Source organism: Barbatula barbatula (assembly GCF_947034865.1).
Source record: "Barbatula barbatula genome assembly, chromosome: 24".
Taxonomy (NCBI): domain Eukaryota; kingdom Metazoa; phylum Chordata; class Actinopteri; order Cypriniformes; family Nemacheilidae; genus Barbatula; species Barbatula barbatula.
The window spans coordinates 9355497-9372370 of record NC_136787.1 but is presented as its reverse complement, the minus strand read 5'-3'; the positions used below and the strand labels follow the sequence as shown (position 1 = coordinate 9372370).

General features: G+C 37.9%; 1 protein-coding gene across 3 annotated transcripts; it reads right to left on the bottom strand.

Moving 5' to 3' along the window:
- Window positions 1-778: 778 nt before the first annotated feature.
- On the bottom strand, window positions 779-16380 carry dmtn (dematin actin binding protein). Of its 3 annotated transcripts, XM_079447966.1 has the most exons (15): window positions 13604-13717; window positions 9713-9771; window positions 9377-9439; window positions 9010-9159; window positions 8669-8713; window positions 7916-8048; window positions 7788-7832; window positions 7497-7640; window positions 7135-7244; window positions 5949-6054; window positions 4197-4261; window positions 3477-3533; window positions 2939-3004; window positions 2140-2220; window positions 779-1829 (listed from the first exon to the last, which is right to left on the bottom strand). In XM_079447966.1, exons 2-15 carry the CDS (start codon window positions 9719-9721, stop codon window positions 1716-1718), a joined length of 1188 nt encoding a protein of 395 aa, XP_079304092.1. In that variant the 5' UTR covers window positions 9722-9771; window positions 13604-13717; the 3' UTR covers window positions 779-1715. The 3 variants fall into 3 exon arrangements, with proteins under 3 accessions (XP_079304092.1, XP_079304091.1, XP_079304090.1); XM_079447965.1 differs by lacking the exons at window positions 779-1829; window positions 2140-2220; window positions 2939-3004; window positions 13604-13717 and adding exons at window positions 3182-3356; window positions 16252-16380 and having other exon boundaries at window positions 3485-3533; XM_079447964.1 differs by lacking the exons at window positions 779-1829; window positions 2140-2220; window positions 2939-3004 and adding an exon at window positions 3182-3356 and having other exon boundaries at window positions 3485-3533.
- Between the last annotated feature and the right edge of the window lie 494 nt (window positions 16381-16874).

Sequence of the window (16874 nt, the reverse complement as noted above, 5' to 3'; positions counted from 1 at the left end):
TTTTGGGTGAACTTTCCCTTTAAGAAAGGAAAGGGATCACTAATGGTCATTTCTCTAATCTCTCTGGACCGCTTTCTCGTTCATATTTATTTGGCTTTAACAACAGTGTGAACAATTTTACATATTTGTTTTTAGCTGAGCCCATATTTTTCAATATGGTTGAATTTGTCAATGCATTACAGAGAGATTTGTGCAGTCGAAATAATTCAGCAGCCATGCTATTGTCTTCTTTAAGATTTGATCCCTATGATGACTGAAATACTGCAGTAATTTAATCTTTTGCGGTTTCTACAATGAATATAAAAACGCTGTTTAAGATCTTCTGCGCAGTCTGACAGCATTATTGAGCACTACTGACATCTTGTGTTGAACTATTGGAAAAACAGATCAGACAGGCAATAAATCACAAAGCACAAACCTGCCTGCCAGTGCTTGTTGTTATCTTTATAAGGCAATTTGTGAAAGATAAATAGATCTGCATTTAAGTGCCTCAATTTACTAAATAGCCTGTCTACACTTCTTTAAAATGACTTTACAAATTGTCCTTTAAATACACCTACATTAAATACATCTTTTTCCAGAAATGTGATCGGAAAGATAACATATGGATGAATGGCCTATGCATTTCATGATTGTGCCTACATGACATATATGATATTATATACAATAAAGAGATGTATAATATACAACAGGGTGAATATAGTTCTGGCACATACCCACTTTTACCTGTAAAACTATTTTTAAATATCTGCTTTCATATATGACACAAACTGCAACATGAAGGTTTTATTGTCAACATTGCAGAATGATGTTACAGAAAAGTGTGGTGAGAAACACGAAGTGAACAAACAGGTGACGGATGGACAGTCTCTGTTGTAAGCATGTGACGTATTATCTGATAACACATCCAAACCCAAGTATATAGATTTGCTATTGGCTGCGTGTGGAACAAAGAATTTCTAATGTTGTTATCAAGACGCCAGTTATTACATCCTACAGTGTCAAGCGCCAGCAGTGTACAAAGACCAAAAGCCTGAGTTGAGCACCAAGCCAGAGCTTAGATCCTAAGATTTCACAATATAAACACTGCAGCTATGTGCACAAATAGGTGTCGTGGATCATAACTGAATAAATAATAATATAGCCGACTTAGTGTCCATGCATTTTTAATAAATGATCAAGAAAATTGTCCCCGAACATTTTTTTCCAGTTGTTAGAAATGTTAATGGAATGATTGCTGAAGCAAATTTTGTACATATAAACACCGACAATAAATAAGAACATGATATATGTACATCGCCATACGTACATAAGTAACACATTTAAGTGTAATATCAGTGACCACGTTTAAAAAAAATGATGGTTTGGAATTGTAACTTTGTGTAAATATATAGGCCTATATTATAAATTTCTCTGGGCACTTTGAGAATTGGAATAGTGATGTAAGGCGTAAAAGCGGGTTCGAGAAGTTCATTCGGGAATTCATATAAAATTCCATAACTATCCAATTTTTGCTGAGATTGTAGGGGATGGCAAGAATCCTTATCCTGTTTTATGTACGCCAGATACTGTTGTGAATATGATTGAAATAACATTTGGCGCGTGGAATGATCTCACTTGCTTATCTTGACATGTCTGCATAGCATCCGTATTAGATTAGCATTGATAGTATTGGTCTCTCGGCGGGGAGAGTTCGAGTGTCCCGAGTCCAAACGTTAGAAAAGGAACACTTTTTTCTTCAGGTCGTTCCGTTTCCATAGTGACAGACGATCGAATTCTGTGATGGGCATTCCGAAAAAGCTCTGGAATTCCTCTGGAGACAGATGTCTCTTTAAAAGTGGAAAGGACAAATAAAACAACCAGTCGGTTTTTATGTACAATAAGATTACGATTATATAGTTCGATATAGTTTAAAAAAAAATGTGTTGTTGCAAATATTACAATCATTATTATTATTAACAAGGTACATTATATAACATTAAAGTGTAAACACTGTGGCACTCAAAACATTGTTTTTGTTAATCAACAGTACATTTAAGATACGGTTTCATTAGGTTTGATAAAGCTACTATGTCAGACGCTTATGTTTTTTAAACGTCTTTAACACACAACTAAATTTGTGCTTTTAAGTAGGTTTACCTCTAATCTGGTCCTGTCGACACCCGGTGGAAGTTTACTGCGCCCTCTGTGGGTCACTATCAGCATTTCATACGGATATATCTGAAGATCAGAGACATCATTTTGTTAGGTTTTAGGGTCATTATATGCAAAATCATGTATTGCTTTGTTGTGCAGGACACTAGACACTAAAAAAAAAAACTGGGCAATTCCATGCAAATTACAACCTTAAAGTTTAAACCAAAGGTTTTCACCATACTGATAGGTCGGATGTCAATATTTGGAAGTTAAAACAAACATGTGCAATCTTTCTTAAAGTTTATAAAAGCACATTTGATTTTGTTTTTAAAGTATGATTTTCCATAGTCAAGTTAGTGAAGTGTCACATCCATAATGGTCCGTATTCCTCATAAACAGGGACATGAAAATAAACACATATGTTTTATGTTCTCTGAAGAGGCATCCCTTGGGTATTTGTTGGGTATTTTTGCTTCTGGTTTGTGCATTTAAATGAACAGAAATCATACTAAGAATGTTAATAAATACATTCACACGTTGGAATTGCCCAGCTGCGTTCACATCAATACCATGCTAACGGAAAAACACACGACACTAAACACTACAAATACTACCTCCAAAGTTTTCATTTCCATGTACATTTTAGTTACATTGCTTAATTTCAGCATTTAACGGATGCAAGGCTTTAAAGCGATATGGAATATGAGGGCATGTATGACACGGGGTTACGGTGAGAGCATGAAAACTTTGGAGGAGCTTTCATTCTGAGACTAACAGATTCACGTCACTACATCTACCTCACCTTCTGCTCCAGAATACTAGGAAGAGAGTTTCCTCGGTCCATTCGGCCACTCTCTGATTCACCGTTCTATGTTCAGACATCACCCCAGCCCCCCAAAAATCCCCACGGGGACAAAGGAGACAGTACATTTAAAGAGGGGCCTCCATTGCATCCATAATAATGAAAGTCGTTCGATTCATTATTATTCATTTTAAGTTAATACATATGCAAACAGCGTATGAGTCGGAAGCCATGAAACAGGGAGGGTAAGCTAATGTCTGCCACTCAGGGCAAAGATACATTAGTAACAGGGAGTGGAAAACAGGAAATGATGTGGTTTCCATGTAAAAAGCCTAATAACAGAACTAGCTGTTGTCGTATTAAGATCAAACAGCCATGCTTGTTAAATGAAATAAGCAATAACATCTTACCTGTATGCCTGCAGAACATTCAAAAACAAAAAAGACATTATGATGTTTTTTATAGTAGAAAATATGTTTTATAATATATTCTTAAACTTATGTGGGAAGACTTTGAACTTTGCGAACTAGAACATTATAATCGTACCCGTTTTTGCTTTGCCATTGTCTGTCGAGGTGAAGTCTGCTGACTGCAGCTAGAGGCGTGAAAAACAATACAAATGAATTATAGCCACCCAATATTGCCAGAAAACAACAGGTGATGAAACATCATGTTCCTCGTATTGTGAAAACTTTCACGACTTTCAAAGCCTCACTGTGAAAACGTCTTAACAGGTCGAGCTTTTTTTGTGTTATCAGAATCATAAACGCATGAAAAGATTGCCACCCACATGTACCCACATTAACAGATGGCCGCCCACATCACTGCAACCACACTGAACCCAAAAACAAAACCCTGTTACTCATTTCACATGCAAAGAGGTGAGCCAATCATATCAGAGGCATTTGCATATAGTCTTAAAGGGACTGCGACACAAAGCAGGTTGTTTAATTTGAAGTCCGATGGGAATACACACACACACACACACATATATATACATAGGCAATATATGAAGAGTTGGGAACTCATTCATGTTCATTTATTGTGCATTCCAATTAATATCCATCAAACTGCAGTTGCTTTGTTTTGATTTAATCCATAAAAACTCCAATATACAGCTAACTAACACAATTAAAACATGATTATATAATAAAAAACATGATTTTATATTTTTTCAAACGAAGTAATCTCATTTTGGCACCAAACTCTTCATATATACTGTATATACATTTCATATGTCCGCAAGTCTGTCTCTTACCCTTGTGAGGCCTGTTCGACTGCACGGAGGTAAAGATGCGGATTTAGTGGCATTGGCTGATAAACCTGCAATGGACAGAAAGGACGCTAAAAGTGACAAGCTAATGACTTTAATATTTAGCTTTAAAGCCACAATACTCTGATAATAAGCATAAAAACACATAAAACACAAAAGGATAGTTACGATGAGACTGTGTTTGTCTTAGACTGCAAAAAACTGTTTAGCCTGTTTACCGAAAAATAATAGGGTGCGTCCCAAAACGCGCACTTATGCACTATACTCCGCCATTTTGTAGTATAAATAGTGTGAGTAGTGCGGGAACCAAGTCAGGGATACTTAAGACAGGATGACCCAATGGGGGAGTCACTATATGTGGGGCATCATCTTGAGGGGGAAACTCGCCTCTATCGAGCTTTGGTAAATGAGCCGCTCCGCCCAGCTTGTAACCAGAAGGGATGCTTAGTGATGGATGGAATGCCTGTACTTCACCAGCAGCTTCTACGGATGTCTGCCAGAGAGGCGCCCTGAGCCAGTGCCCACGAGGAGGCTACACCCCGGGTGGAGTGAGCTCTCATACTGAGCCAGCGGCACGGGAGAAAAGTGATGGCGTCCACCACCCAGTGCGCCAATCTCTGTTTGGGTTCTAGTAGAGGCTCAAGGTGCGTACTGAACACAACACGGTAGGGATTGGGTCTTCCTCCCCAAGGGGGATTGATGTAAATTAACCGCCTGGTCCCGAAGGGAAGTGGTAGATTTGGACCAGTACATGATGTGCGGCAATGGCGGCAACATACACCTTAAGGGTAGAAGGGGAGAGATTGCTCTCCAACCCTTCCGGGAGCACGACACTGGCCATGAAAAAGGGACAGGGCAGGAGCAGTTCCGGTGTTGACTGGAGTCACGCCCAATGTGCCCAATGCGGATTAACGTTCATAAAATCCCACATCGCCACCATCGCTCGGCGCTGCAGACAGCCCGGGAGCCATCGCTGCAGACGGCTCGGAAGCCGGCTCGGAGCGGGAAGCAGGCGATGTTGTGGCTGCTTCCCGGAGGACACAGCCAGCCGTGACTGCAACACCTGGTACGAGTCGATCGCATCCAAGGTTACAGCGGTGAGACATGTCATGGACACACTCACACTGTAGTAAATTTTCAGCTCTTTTAGACCCCTTTGTCTTCCACCGAAACGCCCGATGCGAGTTGTATACAGGAGGCGATTCCACTGATATGCATTGAATGGTCCAGTAGGTAAGTACAGAAAGATAAATTGCTTAGCATAAAGATGATGGTGAATGTACAATAAGGCGTTATTAACATTTGTCATTTAATTCATGTTTATACCATTGTTTTCATGTCACATATGTAACATTTTTGTATAACTGCAGAAAATATTAAGAGACCATTTAAACATGTTTTGTTTTTCTGAATTGACTATTATGTGTTAAGGAAAAATGATCAGTTTTGTTTGATTCTGTGAACTACAATAATATATCATGCAAACATTTTGACAATATGTTTCACATAATTAAACATGAAGTTCCTGTATATACTATTAAGGATGTATACTGGCAACGGCATCTGACAGTTTTAGCGTAAAATGTTGATCATAATCTACCAGTTGACCTAAAGGAATTCTTGAAGGTGGTGCATTATTTCATTTAAAAAAACAATATCTTTTTTTAAAAGATGTATCTTACAGCTTTCTCCAACCCCTTATTCTGTAATCAACAAGAGCGTTCGAGCATCACATACCCAAGTTTATGTTTGTCCCATCTGGCAGTGAACGTGTCTTTCTGCGGGTGAGCACTGATTTCTCGATTTCCTCCTTGAGGATTATTTTGCCCAAATTGGACTGTATCTGTATAACAAAAAGCACAGTCATGATTAGAAAACTCCATTAAGCCTTGCCTCCATTTCCACCTAGCACTTACTGAAATGTAATGGCTGAAAAACAAAACACTTCATTATCTGACAGTCAAGAAAATATTCCTTATTTCATGTGGATTGCTTAATCCCATTTGTGTGATTGGTCTGGAGTGTCTATACAGCCAGTTATTAATACTCATTAATAAAGTTTTCAAAATTGAGATTTATTTTATTTAGATATTTGTATTGAGGACAATTTGGTTCATTTTGTAACTCTAAATTATAAATGATCACAACATTGCACAGTACCATGATGCTACTTGGTATCGTGATACTTCAGCTGGTGTACAATCGTAAAATGTTCGTGGTATGGAGTGGCTCAGAGATGACTTTTTGTAGGCTAACCCGGAAGTAAGTGCCGAGCTGGTTCCCTCAAAGGAAAGCCTATGCATTTTTCCCAAAGACTTTTGGAAGATGGCAAAAAATAAGATATGTGATTAACAAGGTTTGTGATCATTGCACGTTTTGCAAGATCATCTTTGAAGATTAACACAATATTTGCAATTTTTGAAGCCTTAGTACAATCGCCAGAAGTAAACAGTTAACACGACACCACGTTCTCTCGAAATCAACGTCACCAACACCAATCCTCCAACAACTTTCTCAAACTTTATTAAAATGTAACCTGGCCATTAATAACTGAACGAACTAAACGATTTTAGACATTTGTGCCCATGTTGCATTATTTGTGAGATTTATATGCGCAATGACATCTAACATCACCACCAAAGGAAGTAGTCGCTTTTCGCAACTTAATGGCAACTGCTGTTTTAAGGCGCAATAAAGCTTAAAAAATATGAGAAGGTTATAAGTGGTGTGTTTTATGTCATAGATTAAAACATGAACATATTTAGAGATTTAGCTACAGACCTTATTTCAAGTGATTTACCAAGAAAAACATAAAAAAAACATCGATTTTTGGGTGATGGAACCGGAAGTCTTAAAATGCCAACTCGCTTCCGGGGTTTGCATACAAAAAAACATGATCTCTGCGGTACTCCACTGTGACAACCTTCTGAAGCTCCTGCTCCTGGAGTTTCTTCGAATCTTCCGTCAGGTCCTCAAAGTCATCTTCCTCTATTGGTTTTCCCTGCTCGACTGCTTTCTTCCTCCATTCGATTTCTGAGAGAAATAAACTGGTGTTAGTCACTACCGACACATGTTCTTCTCTAAGCAGAATGTTTACTAATATACAGCCGCAGAAAAAATTAAGAAACCAGTTGTTTAAGAGACCAGTGTTTATTTTATAGGTATTTCTAGATGTATTGTGGCCATTCCAGTCCAGTGTCTGTTGAATTTCAACAAAACAAATCTCAGGATTGAAAAAAGTATTAAAAACGGAAAATGGACTTGTAAAAGCTGGTAAGCGTTTACCCATAGAAGCTAGAGAAGGTGGACACGGCCAGTACTCGGTTTCTATCTTTGAGGGCTGGTTGGGATCAGGAGCTTGTGCTGCTGGGAATTTGGACGACTCAATGATGCTGTCATGTTTATTATTGGATGCTCCAGTAAGTGTGTCTGAGGAGAGTATAAAGATCGAAAGAACAAACAAAACAATGTTCATTCATAATCTTTGAATTATGTTTTATGTCTTCCTCATAAAATCAATTGAATATTTATGTACGCCTCTAAATAAAGACTATAGGAATCTAAGAGAACAATTACCGTGTTTGTAAATTGGAGGCTTCTTATAGATGTTCATGCCAAAGTCTAAAAAAACAACATGTGAACGATTATGTTCAAAAGTATATCATTTTGTCATAGAAAAGACTAATCGTGAATTATATAATAACCTGGCCTGTGGAAATGCTGCATGGGGCCTTTGGGGGCGGGACTTATCTTGCGAGGCTGCACCGTGGAGTCCGTGTTGGACCCTCCTGGAGACCCCTGCTCCGATGACTCCTTAGACTCTTTTGAAGCAAATATCTAAAGAAAAATGTAAGAAGCCCGTCACATATATAAAATTATTAAGAAACGCTAATGCTTAACACTGTAGCTTAATGCTTTGACCCCGATTATAAAGAGTGGGAGTTCAGACAACTTAGCACATTTCAGCCTTTAATGGAAGCCGGACCATCATATTTCAGCACCTGCATCAATAATATGACACTGCAAACCAATGCCTTACTGTAAACTATGCTCATAGCTGCCAGGAGCAAAGAACATAATTTAAGTTTTATTGTCTTTATCAGGTTTTATTCATTTCGATTTTTCTAGAACTATTTATTTAACTCCTATTTGTTACGTTAAAGGGATAGTACTTCCAAAATAGAAGATTCTGACATGTATGACGCTGTCCTTCTGCAGAACACAAAAGAAGATATTTCGAAGAACGTTGGTAACTACACAACATTGGACCCCTTAGACTTCCAGACCACTGAGACATTTCTCAAAATATCTTCTTTTGGGATCCACAGAAGAAAGGAAGCCATACAGTTTTTGAACAACAAGCGGGTGAATAAATCAAGACAGAATGTAAATTTTTGGTTGAACTATCTATCACTAATAATGATTGTTCCATGATTGACAACGGCTTGATGTCTCACCTCAGGGGAAGGAGGAGGCGACATTGAATGAGGAGACATTGATCTCTGGAGGAGACGGAAAGAGAAAACAGAAGACACACATTCATGCATCTTCTTTACGGCCTGACATTTAAATGGCTCACATCGCCGTCACACACACAAAAACAGATTATCAATCACGCATTACAAAGTTCGACTGCATTAAAGAATAAAGCTTCCATTACATCTAGTTGCCTGTTTGCCAAAACATTCATACTGATTTCATACAATACGTTGCAATAAAGCTTTTTAAATATATCCAGATGGAACCATAAAAGCAAACAGTGATATAAACACAGACTAAATGTTTCTGGCAGTCTAACCTCTCTGCTTCTCGAGAGCAGATCTAAGGCTGAGATATTGAAATGTGGCTCGTACACCATCAGATCAGGCCGTTCCACCTCAAGTATAGCTTTGTCTTTGGGAATGGCTGCCAAGTCCTTATATCCAATGACCTGATTGTCCATTCTTGCCTTAGGGAGTGAGAAAAAAGTGTGTAAAAAGTAAGTTAAGATTGTGGAGAAAGAAACAGTTGTCCTCTAATGCCTCACGGGGTTCATGGGAACTGGGATATTAGGCATGTGCTTTATGACCGAATGGAAGTTGTTTTCTTTGAAACTGATGGTTGTTAACCATTATAATTTAGGCGAGATCGTAATAGTGCTCACAAACAAATATCTGGAGACTTACCACAATAGAGGTGGCTGGAGAGCCAGGTGCACTAGGACCGCGGGAAGACGGAGTCGTCTCAGTCTGCAGGCAGCAGGCCAAATCAAAGAGGTCATAGGTTGTAACTTAACTGGTTGGATTTTGTGACATCTTGTTAATGAAAAATAAGGTCTGTGTCTGATATCATCAATCAAACTAATGATATCGGTCACTCGGACACGCCCCCTTTCATTTCCTTTTCATAAATGAAAAGGCCACTGCAGATCGAACAACACTTTATAGGTTTATTCGCGCAGAAAAAATGTGTAAAAATGTCCAGGTTTTGCATCACAACATTTTTACAAATGCATACATTACCTTCTGCATGGCTGGAGCAAACTGTAAACCCAGGCTTTCGTTATTCCAGCTATACAGATCTGAAATAAAGCACAAAATGGCCATGAAAGAATGTGGGGAAAAAGATGCACGGGTAATTGAATCCTTACCAGGACTTTTAGGTACTTCATGACAAATTTAGGGTAAGAATGAAATATTCAACTTTAAAAAGTGATGTGCTCAATACGTCATATGAACACGTTTATTCAATACTTTAATTCATCAAAATAATTTGACTAATTTACCAACTTGAATTGCAAATAGAAGTCAATTTAAATTCATGTGCATATATAATAACAGTCGACCCCCCCCCTCTCGTAAATCAATAGACTAATATGTTTCACATAACAAAACATAGACGTGTCGTAACATAACATAATACAATAGTTGTCACATTGTTTAAATTCTGAGGGAGCATATCAATGTATGTATGTGTATATAATATAGTTATATGCAATATTGTATATAAAAGTGTTACTTTTTCTAAGCAGTAAGCAACCTTCCAGCAACCACCCAGAGCATCTCTGCCACATATTAAAAACTCTAATATCGCACAAATGACAACTTTAAACACAGTCAACTTCAAAACATTCTTTTCACCAAAGACTTTAAGAAGTTTCTACATAAAACATCCCATTTCCCAACATCACATTAGGAGACTGTATCTCAAGTCCTGAAATCCATTGAATTACCCACCAAGTGTTTAACACCCCCGCTCATATCAAACACATTTATCTGTTATGTGAATAACAAGGTTGCATGTTGCATCGCAGTCGCTGCAATCACACCGTATTCAGAAATGCATATTCTTTATTTACCCTTAAAAAGATTAAAAGATATCCGGATAATCCTTTCACCAGCTGCTGTCTGCTGGAAAATGCATGAGGTGCAGCAAAATTACTTCCACTAAGGGGATAATGTCTTTCTGAACCGAGCAGCGCATTCATTGGATGAGGGACATCCTGACATCCTGTTAGCGTGGGGGAGGGGAAGTGACATCACGGTCGCTCAACCTCTTTTACCTTAAACAGCTTAGTTTTAAGTTCAATATAAATATCTCATCTCAAATGTTACGACGGCAGGCGAACGCCCAAGTTACTAGAGCTCCATTTAAAGGGATAGTTCACCCAAAACAATGACACTCTCTTGTCATTTCAACCCTGTATGACTTAGAAGATATTTCGGAGAACGTTAGTAACCAAACAACATTGGCCCCCATTGACTTCCACTGCATTGAAAACCACTGAGACGTTTCTCAAAATATCTTCTTTTGTGTTCCACAGAATAAAATCATGTACATGTTTGAATGACATGAGGGTGAATAAATGATGACAGAATTGATATTTTTGTGCGTATTATCCCTAACGTCAGAAGACAGTGGGATAAGTATAGCACGGGTTACCAGTACAGATGGTTTTGGGTTGTCCGTCAAAACTGTGCTTATTTGCTTGAAAAGTAATTTCAATTGCGTTATAACCACGAGCCTTGAATATTTCATGACACTCTCACTCACTATCCTACGAAACTGAGTAGAGTATGAATGCGTTGAGGCATATTGAATCCATTTCCTCTACAACTGTAGACAAATATGCTCACTTTTGATGAAGCTCTCTCTCGGGTTTGATCTTTTCTCGTTCTGGCTTGTTTTGACCCCCCGTGACTCTCACACATAAGGTGTTAGCTATGGTCTTACAAAAATTCAATCGGTGTAGAGACAGTTCACCCAAAAACAAAAATGATGTCATCGTTTATTCACCCTCACCCTCGAGACCTGTATTTGACTCTTTCTTCTGTGGAACAAAAAAACATATATTTTGAGAAAAGGCTTTGTGTCCACACAGTGGAGGTCAATGTTGTTTGGTTACTAACATTCTTCAAAATATCTTCTTTTGTGTTCAGCTGAAGAAAAGGTTTGAAATGACAACAGGGTGAGCAAATGATGACAGTATTTAAGTGGTATAAATAATGTTTCTGTCGATTTCAAAACAACATAACAACAGTTTAGCCAAGAACTAACCAGCTGGAGCTAGATTTTCTTAAGAGTATTATACCAAAGGTAACAGGAAACCCAAGTAGACCTTTGAGACAAAAGGCAACAGATCATATTTCTATTTTAGCCCCAAACATCACTTTCCTCCCAGTCTGATATCTGTCACACAGGGCTGTCTGTGCTGGTTAGAAGGGTTAGTGATCAACTTGGGTCGGGTCTACTCTGGCGTGAAGGACATTGTACCGAGACCATGTGTGCCGAAGACCCTCAAAACCTCTTTACTGACATGATTAATCACATGGAGCGCAACGTAAAGGGTCTTTCATTTGTGAAGAGGGACCCATCTGCATCCAGCTGTCTTTAATTCAAGTTCAATCTGCTTAAAACGCGTCCCTGAGCACAAAGCTCAGATAAAGTTTGATTTAGTGGTTACTCACATTGAAGTCCATTTAATACTTCACTAAATACTTAATGTATATGGGCTGCCCACATTTTCATTTGAAAGAAAGGTTTTTTCTAATACCAGACGGTATTTTAGTAAAGAACATTTTGGCGTAAACAACGTTAGTTAATGTTTCAGTTTTTTTAACAATAGTGTACACAAATGTTCGAATAAAATACAACAGTACTGAATAATGTTAAAAGAAAACATCCTCAAGACTAGTTTTTCATGCGAAATAACGTAAATAAATAACACACTGAATCAGGAAGTGTTTTTGCAGTGTTGTTTACGTCTTTCCAAATAGTATGTATAGAAATTTCCAGAAATTGAGAGACCCCAATGTTCAAATAATGAAAATTCCGTAAAGATCCATTAAATTAAACTTTTGGACCCTCTGGTTTTGAAGATGTGTTATATTTGTGTGGAATTGCCCGAGTACGATTTCTTTTCTAATGCTGTGGTTTGCAAAAACTACAACATTCTGCTAGCACATTACAAATGACCTCCAAGCTGAGCCATTACAAGTTCGTGCTGTTCCAGGTGCAATATATCCATAAAAAACATTTCAAAAGACAAATAAAATAAAAAATAGAGCAATAATACAATGTCATCTAAATGTACTGAATCAAATATAAAGGCAGAGCTTCAGACAGAATAATAAGATTCATCCATCTCAAACATATAACTACACATTTAAATACAAACTATTACAAATCAGACAGATCAAAGATAGAAAAGCGAAATTGTGTTTACAACGCAGTGTATTGATTCAGATGATATTTAATAGGCCTGTTCAGTTAAAGAAAACAGTGCATGTTAATACTGAAGCACGACTTGAAGATGAAGATGAAAACCATGCCTTTTATCTTTCATCAAAGAGGGACTTTTAGTAACCATTGAGGGATTATGATTGTCATTCACAGCCAAAAACATTTTCTGAATTAATATTTGTATTAATTTTCTTGTGCGAATGGTAGACAATTTTTCCATTTTCCATTAAAAACGTAAACATCAGATCATCATTTATTTGAATAACTGTTCAAGTTAAAACAGTGAATTAAATTCAACGTTGAAATTCGTTGAAAAGTCTATTATATTTTCTTCCACAAAGGCATTTAAACGTACACAGATGTAGATAAAAATACAGAATATGAAAAACTATGTATGTTTAACAGACTAATTGAGTAAAAAGCATCATTTACGTCCAAGCATACGCTGATGTTTCAAGCAACATTTGAGTGTTAAAACCATGTTTTATTTTTGTAGCTTCAGACAATATTGCATTTTCCATTTAAAAACAACTAGATCAGCCCTAAATTTAACGTTGGATTCTGCACAGAAACACTTGATTTCATGGTATAAAATAACTCGTAAACCAAAAGGAATTGAACTTAAAGAGGAAAGGGTCATTTCTGGAGACAAAACAAACCACGATACACACCAGGATTTTAGCTTGGCTCCAGTTCTGTGACGAAGAGGAAATCCTATTCTGACGGATCCAGACTTCCTGTCATCCTTCTCCTGTTCTCCTCAGTACTCACTGACTCTCTCGCTCTCGGCACGCTGCTCAGAAGACCCCACCCACTTCTCTCTCCACCCAAACTGAAATGCACTTATCTCAGCAGAGCAAGAGGAGCCAACGCCCAATCAGACCCGTCGGTTGCGTCACCGGGGCAACGCTCCGCTCGGCTCTGTCGAGAAGTCTCCAAGCAGTGCTGATGGATACAGGATACATTACCACGGTAAGACCTTTCAGCTCCACTGGGAGCACGGTGTAAGGATCTGGGGAGCTTCTGTGCCACCTTATTAGTGTTTCTATCTTGACATAAACAGCCCCTCGTCTTTAAAGTCACTTTCTTATAGAGCAATAAAACCACAATAAAACAACAGCTAACTCCACACCTTCTGAGCAGGATGCCTTGTTTTTTATCCCAAGCCTTGTGTTTTCATGTACAGTGTATGATGTTCAGGCTAAAAGCTACAAGCCACAGCTGGGACTTTTTTGTGGTGATATGGACGGTCTTGTCAATGTTGCTTAGTTTATTTATCAGTATTAGTTTAGCCGTAACACACCAGAGAGCAGCGAGACTGACTGCTGGATTCGAAGATCTCTGTTCTATTGATTAAACCAGTGATGCCTCCCAGTTTCCTCCTGTAGTAAAGCACTTCACTGGGATCACGAGAGGAAGTGGCAACTGGATCACATCACGAATTGATTTTCAGGCAAAATTTTAGACAACATTGCAGTTTCTTAAAGAATAGAATACAAATCTTAAGCCAATCTGGAAACAACTTCTTGCTTTTTCATTTTTCATTTTTCATAGCTAAAGTTTTTTACTAATACGAATAAACATCCTTTTTGTATAATCCAACATTAACATAAATGTATTCATAGACAAAGATGCATAAAATGCGGTAAAAATATTCTTTATTGTTTAATGATTGCATATTATTGTAATGTGTTATGAGTGACTGGTCTTAGACTGTCTACTACTGTATGTGAAAGGTAAACTTAATCTGTAATTCCTTCTGCTTATGTGTATCACAAAACAGATTATTTCAATTAGGCACTGATATGTTATTTCACTTAGGCTCTCATCTTCTATGCAAATCTAGTCTACATCAGACAGGTCACCTCCTGTCTTATTGAAATTACATTATCAGACAGATGTTAAGCCAATAAAGTGCATGCGTGTTCCATCTGCTTAAATGTTGCATTATGCTCCATCACTACACGTCTTCATCCGTTCCATTAAAGGAACAGTTCACCCAAAAACAGAAAATGCTGTCGTCATTTACTCAACCTCGACCCAAATCTGTACCAATTGCTTTGTTCTGGTGAACACAGAGAAAGATGTTTGGAAGAATGCTTATAACCAAACAGTTCTTGGCCACCATTGACTACCATAGTAGTATTTTAATTCGATATTTTGAAGAATGTAGGAAAGCAAACAGTGCTGGAGAACTCTCGACTACCATTCTCCTTTTTTCTAATATGGCAGTCAATGGCGGCCAAGAACCGTTTGGTTAAAAGCATTCTTCTAAATATATATGTGTTCATCACAACAACAAAACAATGATACAGATTTGGAACGGCTTGATGGTGAGTAAATGATGCCAGAATGTATATTTTAGGGTGAACTGTCCCTTTAACTGGTCTGGATCACATGAAAAAAAGCACAACATATTTCAGCTACATGTGGAAACATCAGGTGCCATCAGAGATCGACAAATGATGAAAATCACAGCAACTATCAATATGCAATAAAATGTGTGTCGTGTCGAACAGTTTGTTGAGTTATGCATTTCATGTATAACTTTGTCAAATTTCCAAAAACCTTCAAACTTGTGTGCTTTTAAGAACAGCTAGGTTCCCCAACCTTTCAAAAAGTCCAATGCATGAACAAATAAAACAAAAATGTAGTTAAAATAAACGTCTAATATACAAGTACAATATAACTATACAAGAAAGCAGCAGTTTCCGGTTGCTTTTGATAGCAGCTGCTCGGGTGTGTCTTCGAAGTACTTTCAAGTGTCGTATTTATTTCTTTATTTGCTTGTTATTTCGCGCAAGTTCAAAAATAATTTGATTTCAATTAAAAATATTAAAACGGAATCAGATCATAAATACAGAAGAGAAACTGACAGGCCTACAGACAGAGCAAATTCATTATAAGCTCCAAACATGTTGAAGGTTATTGCATGGCCTAACCAAAAGGTCTCGTGCAATTATTTTTATATTTTGCCTCTCATACTAAACTATTACAATGCTTCTTTATATCATTTCATACTTTTCCCCCAAATCCTAAATGTGAAGTTTGATTCCAGTGATGCGCTTATGTGTTTATTGACGGGAGCTTGTGATGATGCGTTTGCATCTACTTCCATTCGCATCCATACACCGGCGATGAATGTCATGCCATGTTTGACTTCTATGGATGGTAAAAAAAACACTCAACATACCAAACAAAACACAATCCCCTTTACTCCGTAACGAATCCTAATCTGAGCATTTATCGATCGCAACATATTTCCATCAATGCACCCCCAGTGATATGATGAAGAAATAAACATCTCGCATTATCTTACCTCTAAGATCCTTTAACAATGATTTATATCCGTCCTTGCGTCCCAAGATGCAGAATATCAAACGTAGTCAACCCTAAACGCGCACTCAAAAATATCGCGTGTATTACGCGTCGATTTGCGCTTGACACTATGGCTGTGCCTTAATACCTCCCTTAAAAGCTCCCTATCTAGTCAACATCGTAGGCGTCGCTGGCGCTATCAGAGTCACCTGATTTTGAGATGCCCCAAAGGCTGTCCGGGCTAGGCCATTATGGGGGAATGCGCATCTGTAGCGAAATTAAAGGTACCACACCGGGACCGTCCAATTTGTATGCAGGGCAAATATTCCTCCCTCCCGAATTGATCAATTACATCAATTAAAAAATGAGTAAGAACGTGCTATTAAAATATCCTTCATTGAAACGTACAATGTACGTTTCTTAACATATAGCACATTTAAGTAAACTACAATATATTATGTATATTGTATTAACAGGTCTTGACCGCTAGAGGCGCAGTAAAACAAATATTGGGGGACTTTATTTAAAGGTGTCTTTATAATATCAAATGAATGTAATGTAACACACTATCAGAGCTTTCTAGAACGTTAATATTCATGAAAAACAAATAAAAGTCATTACCTG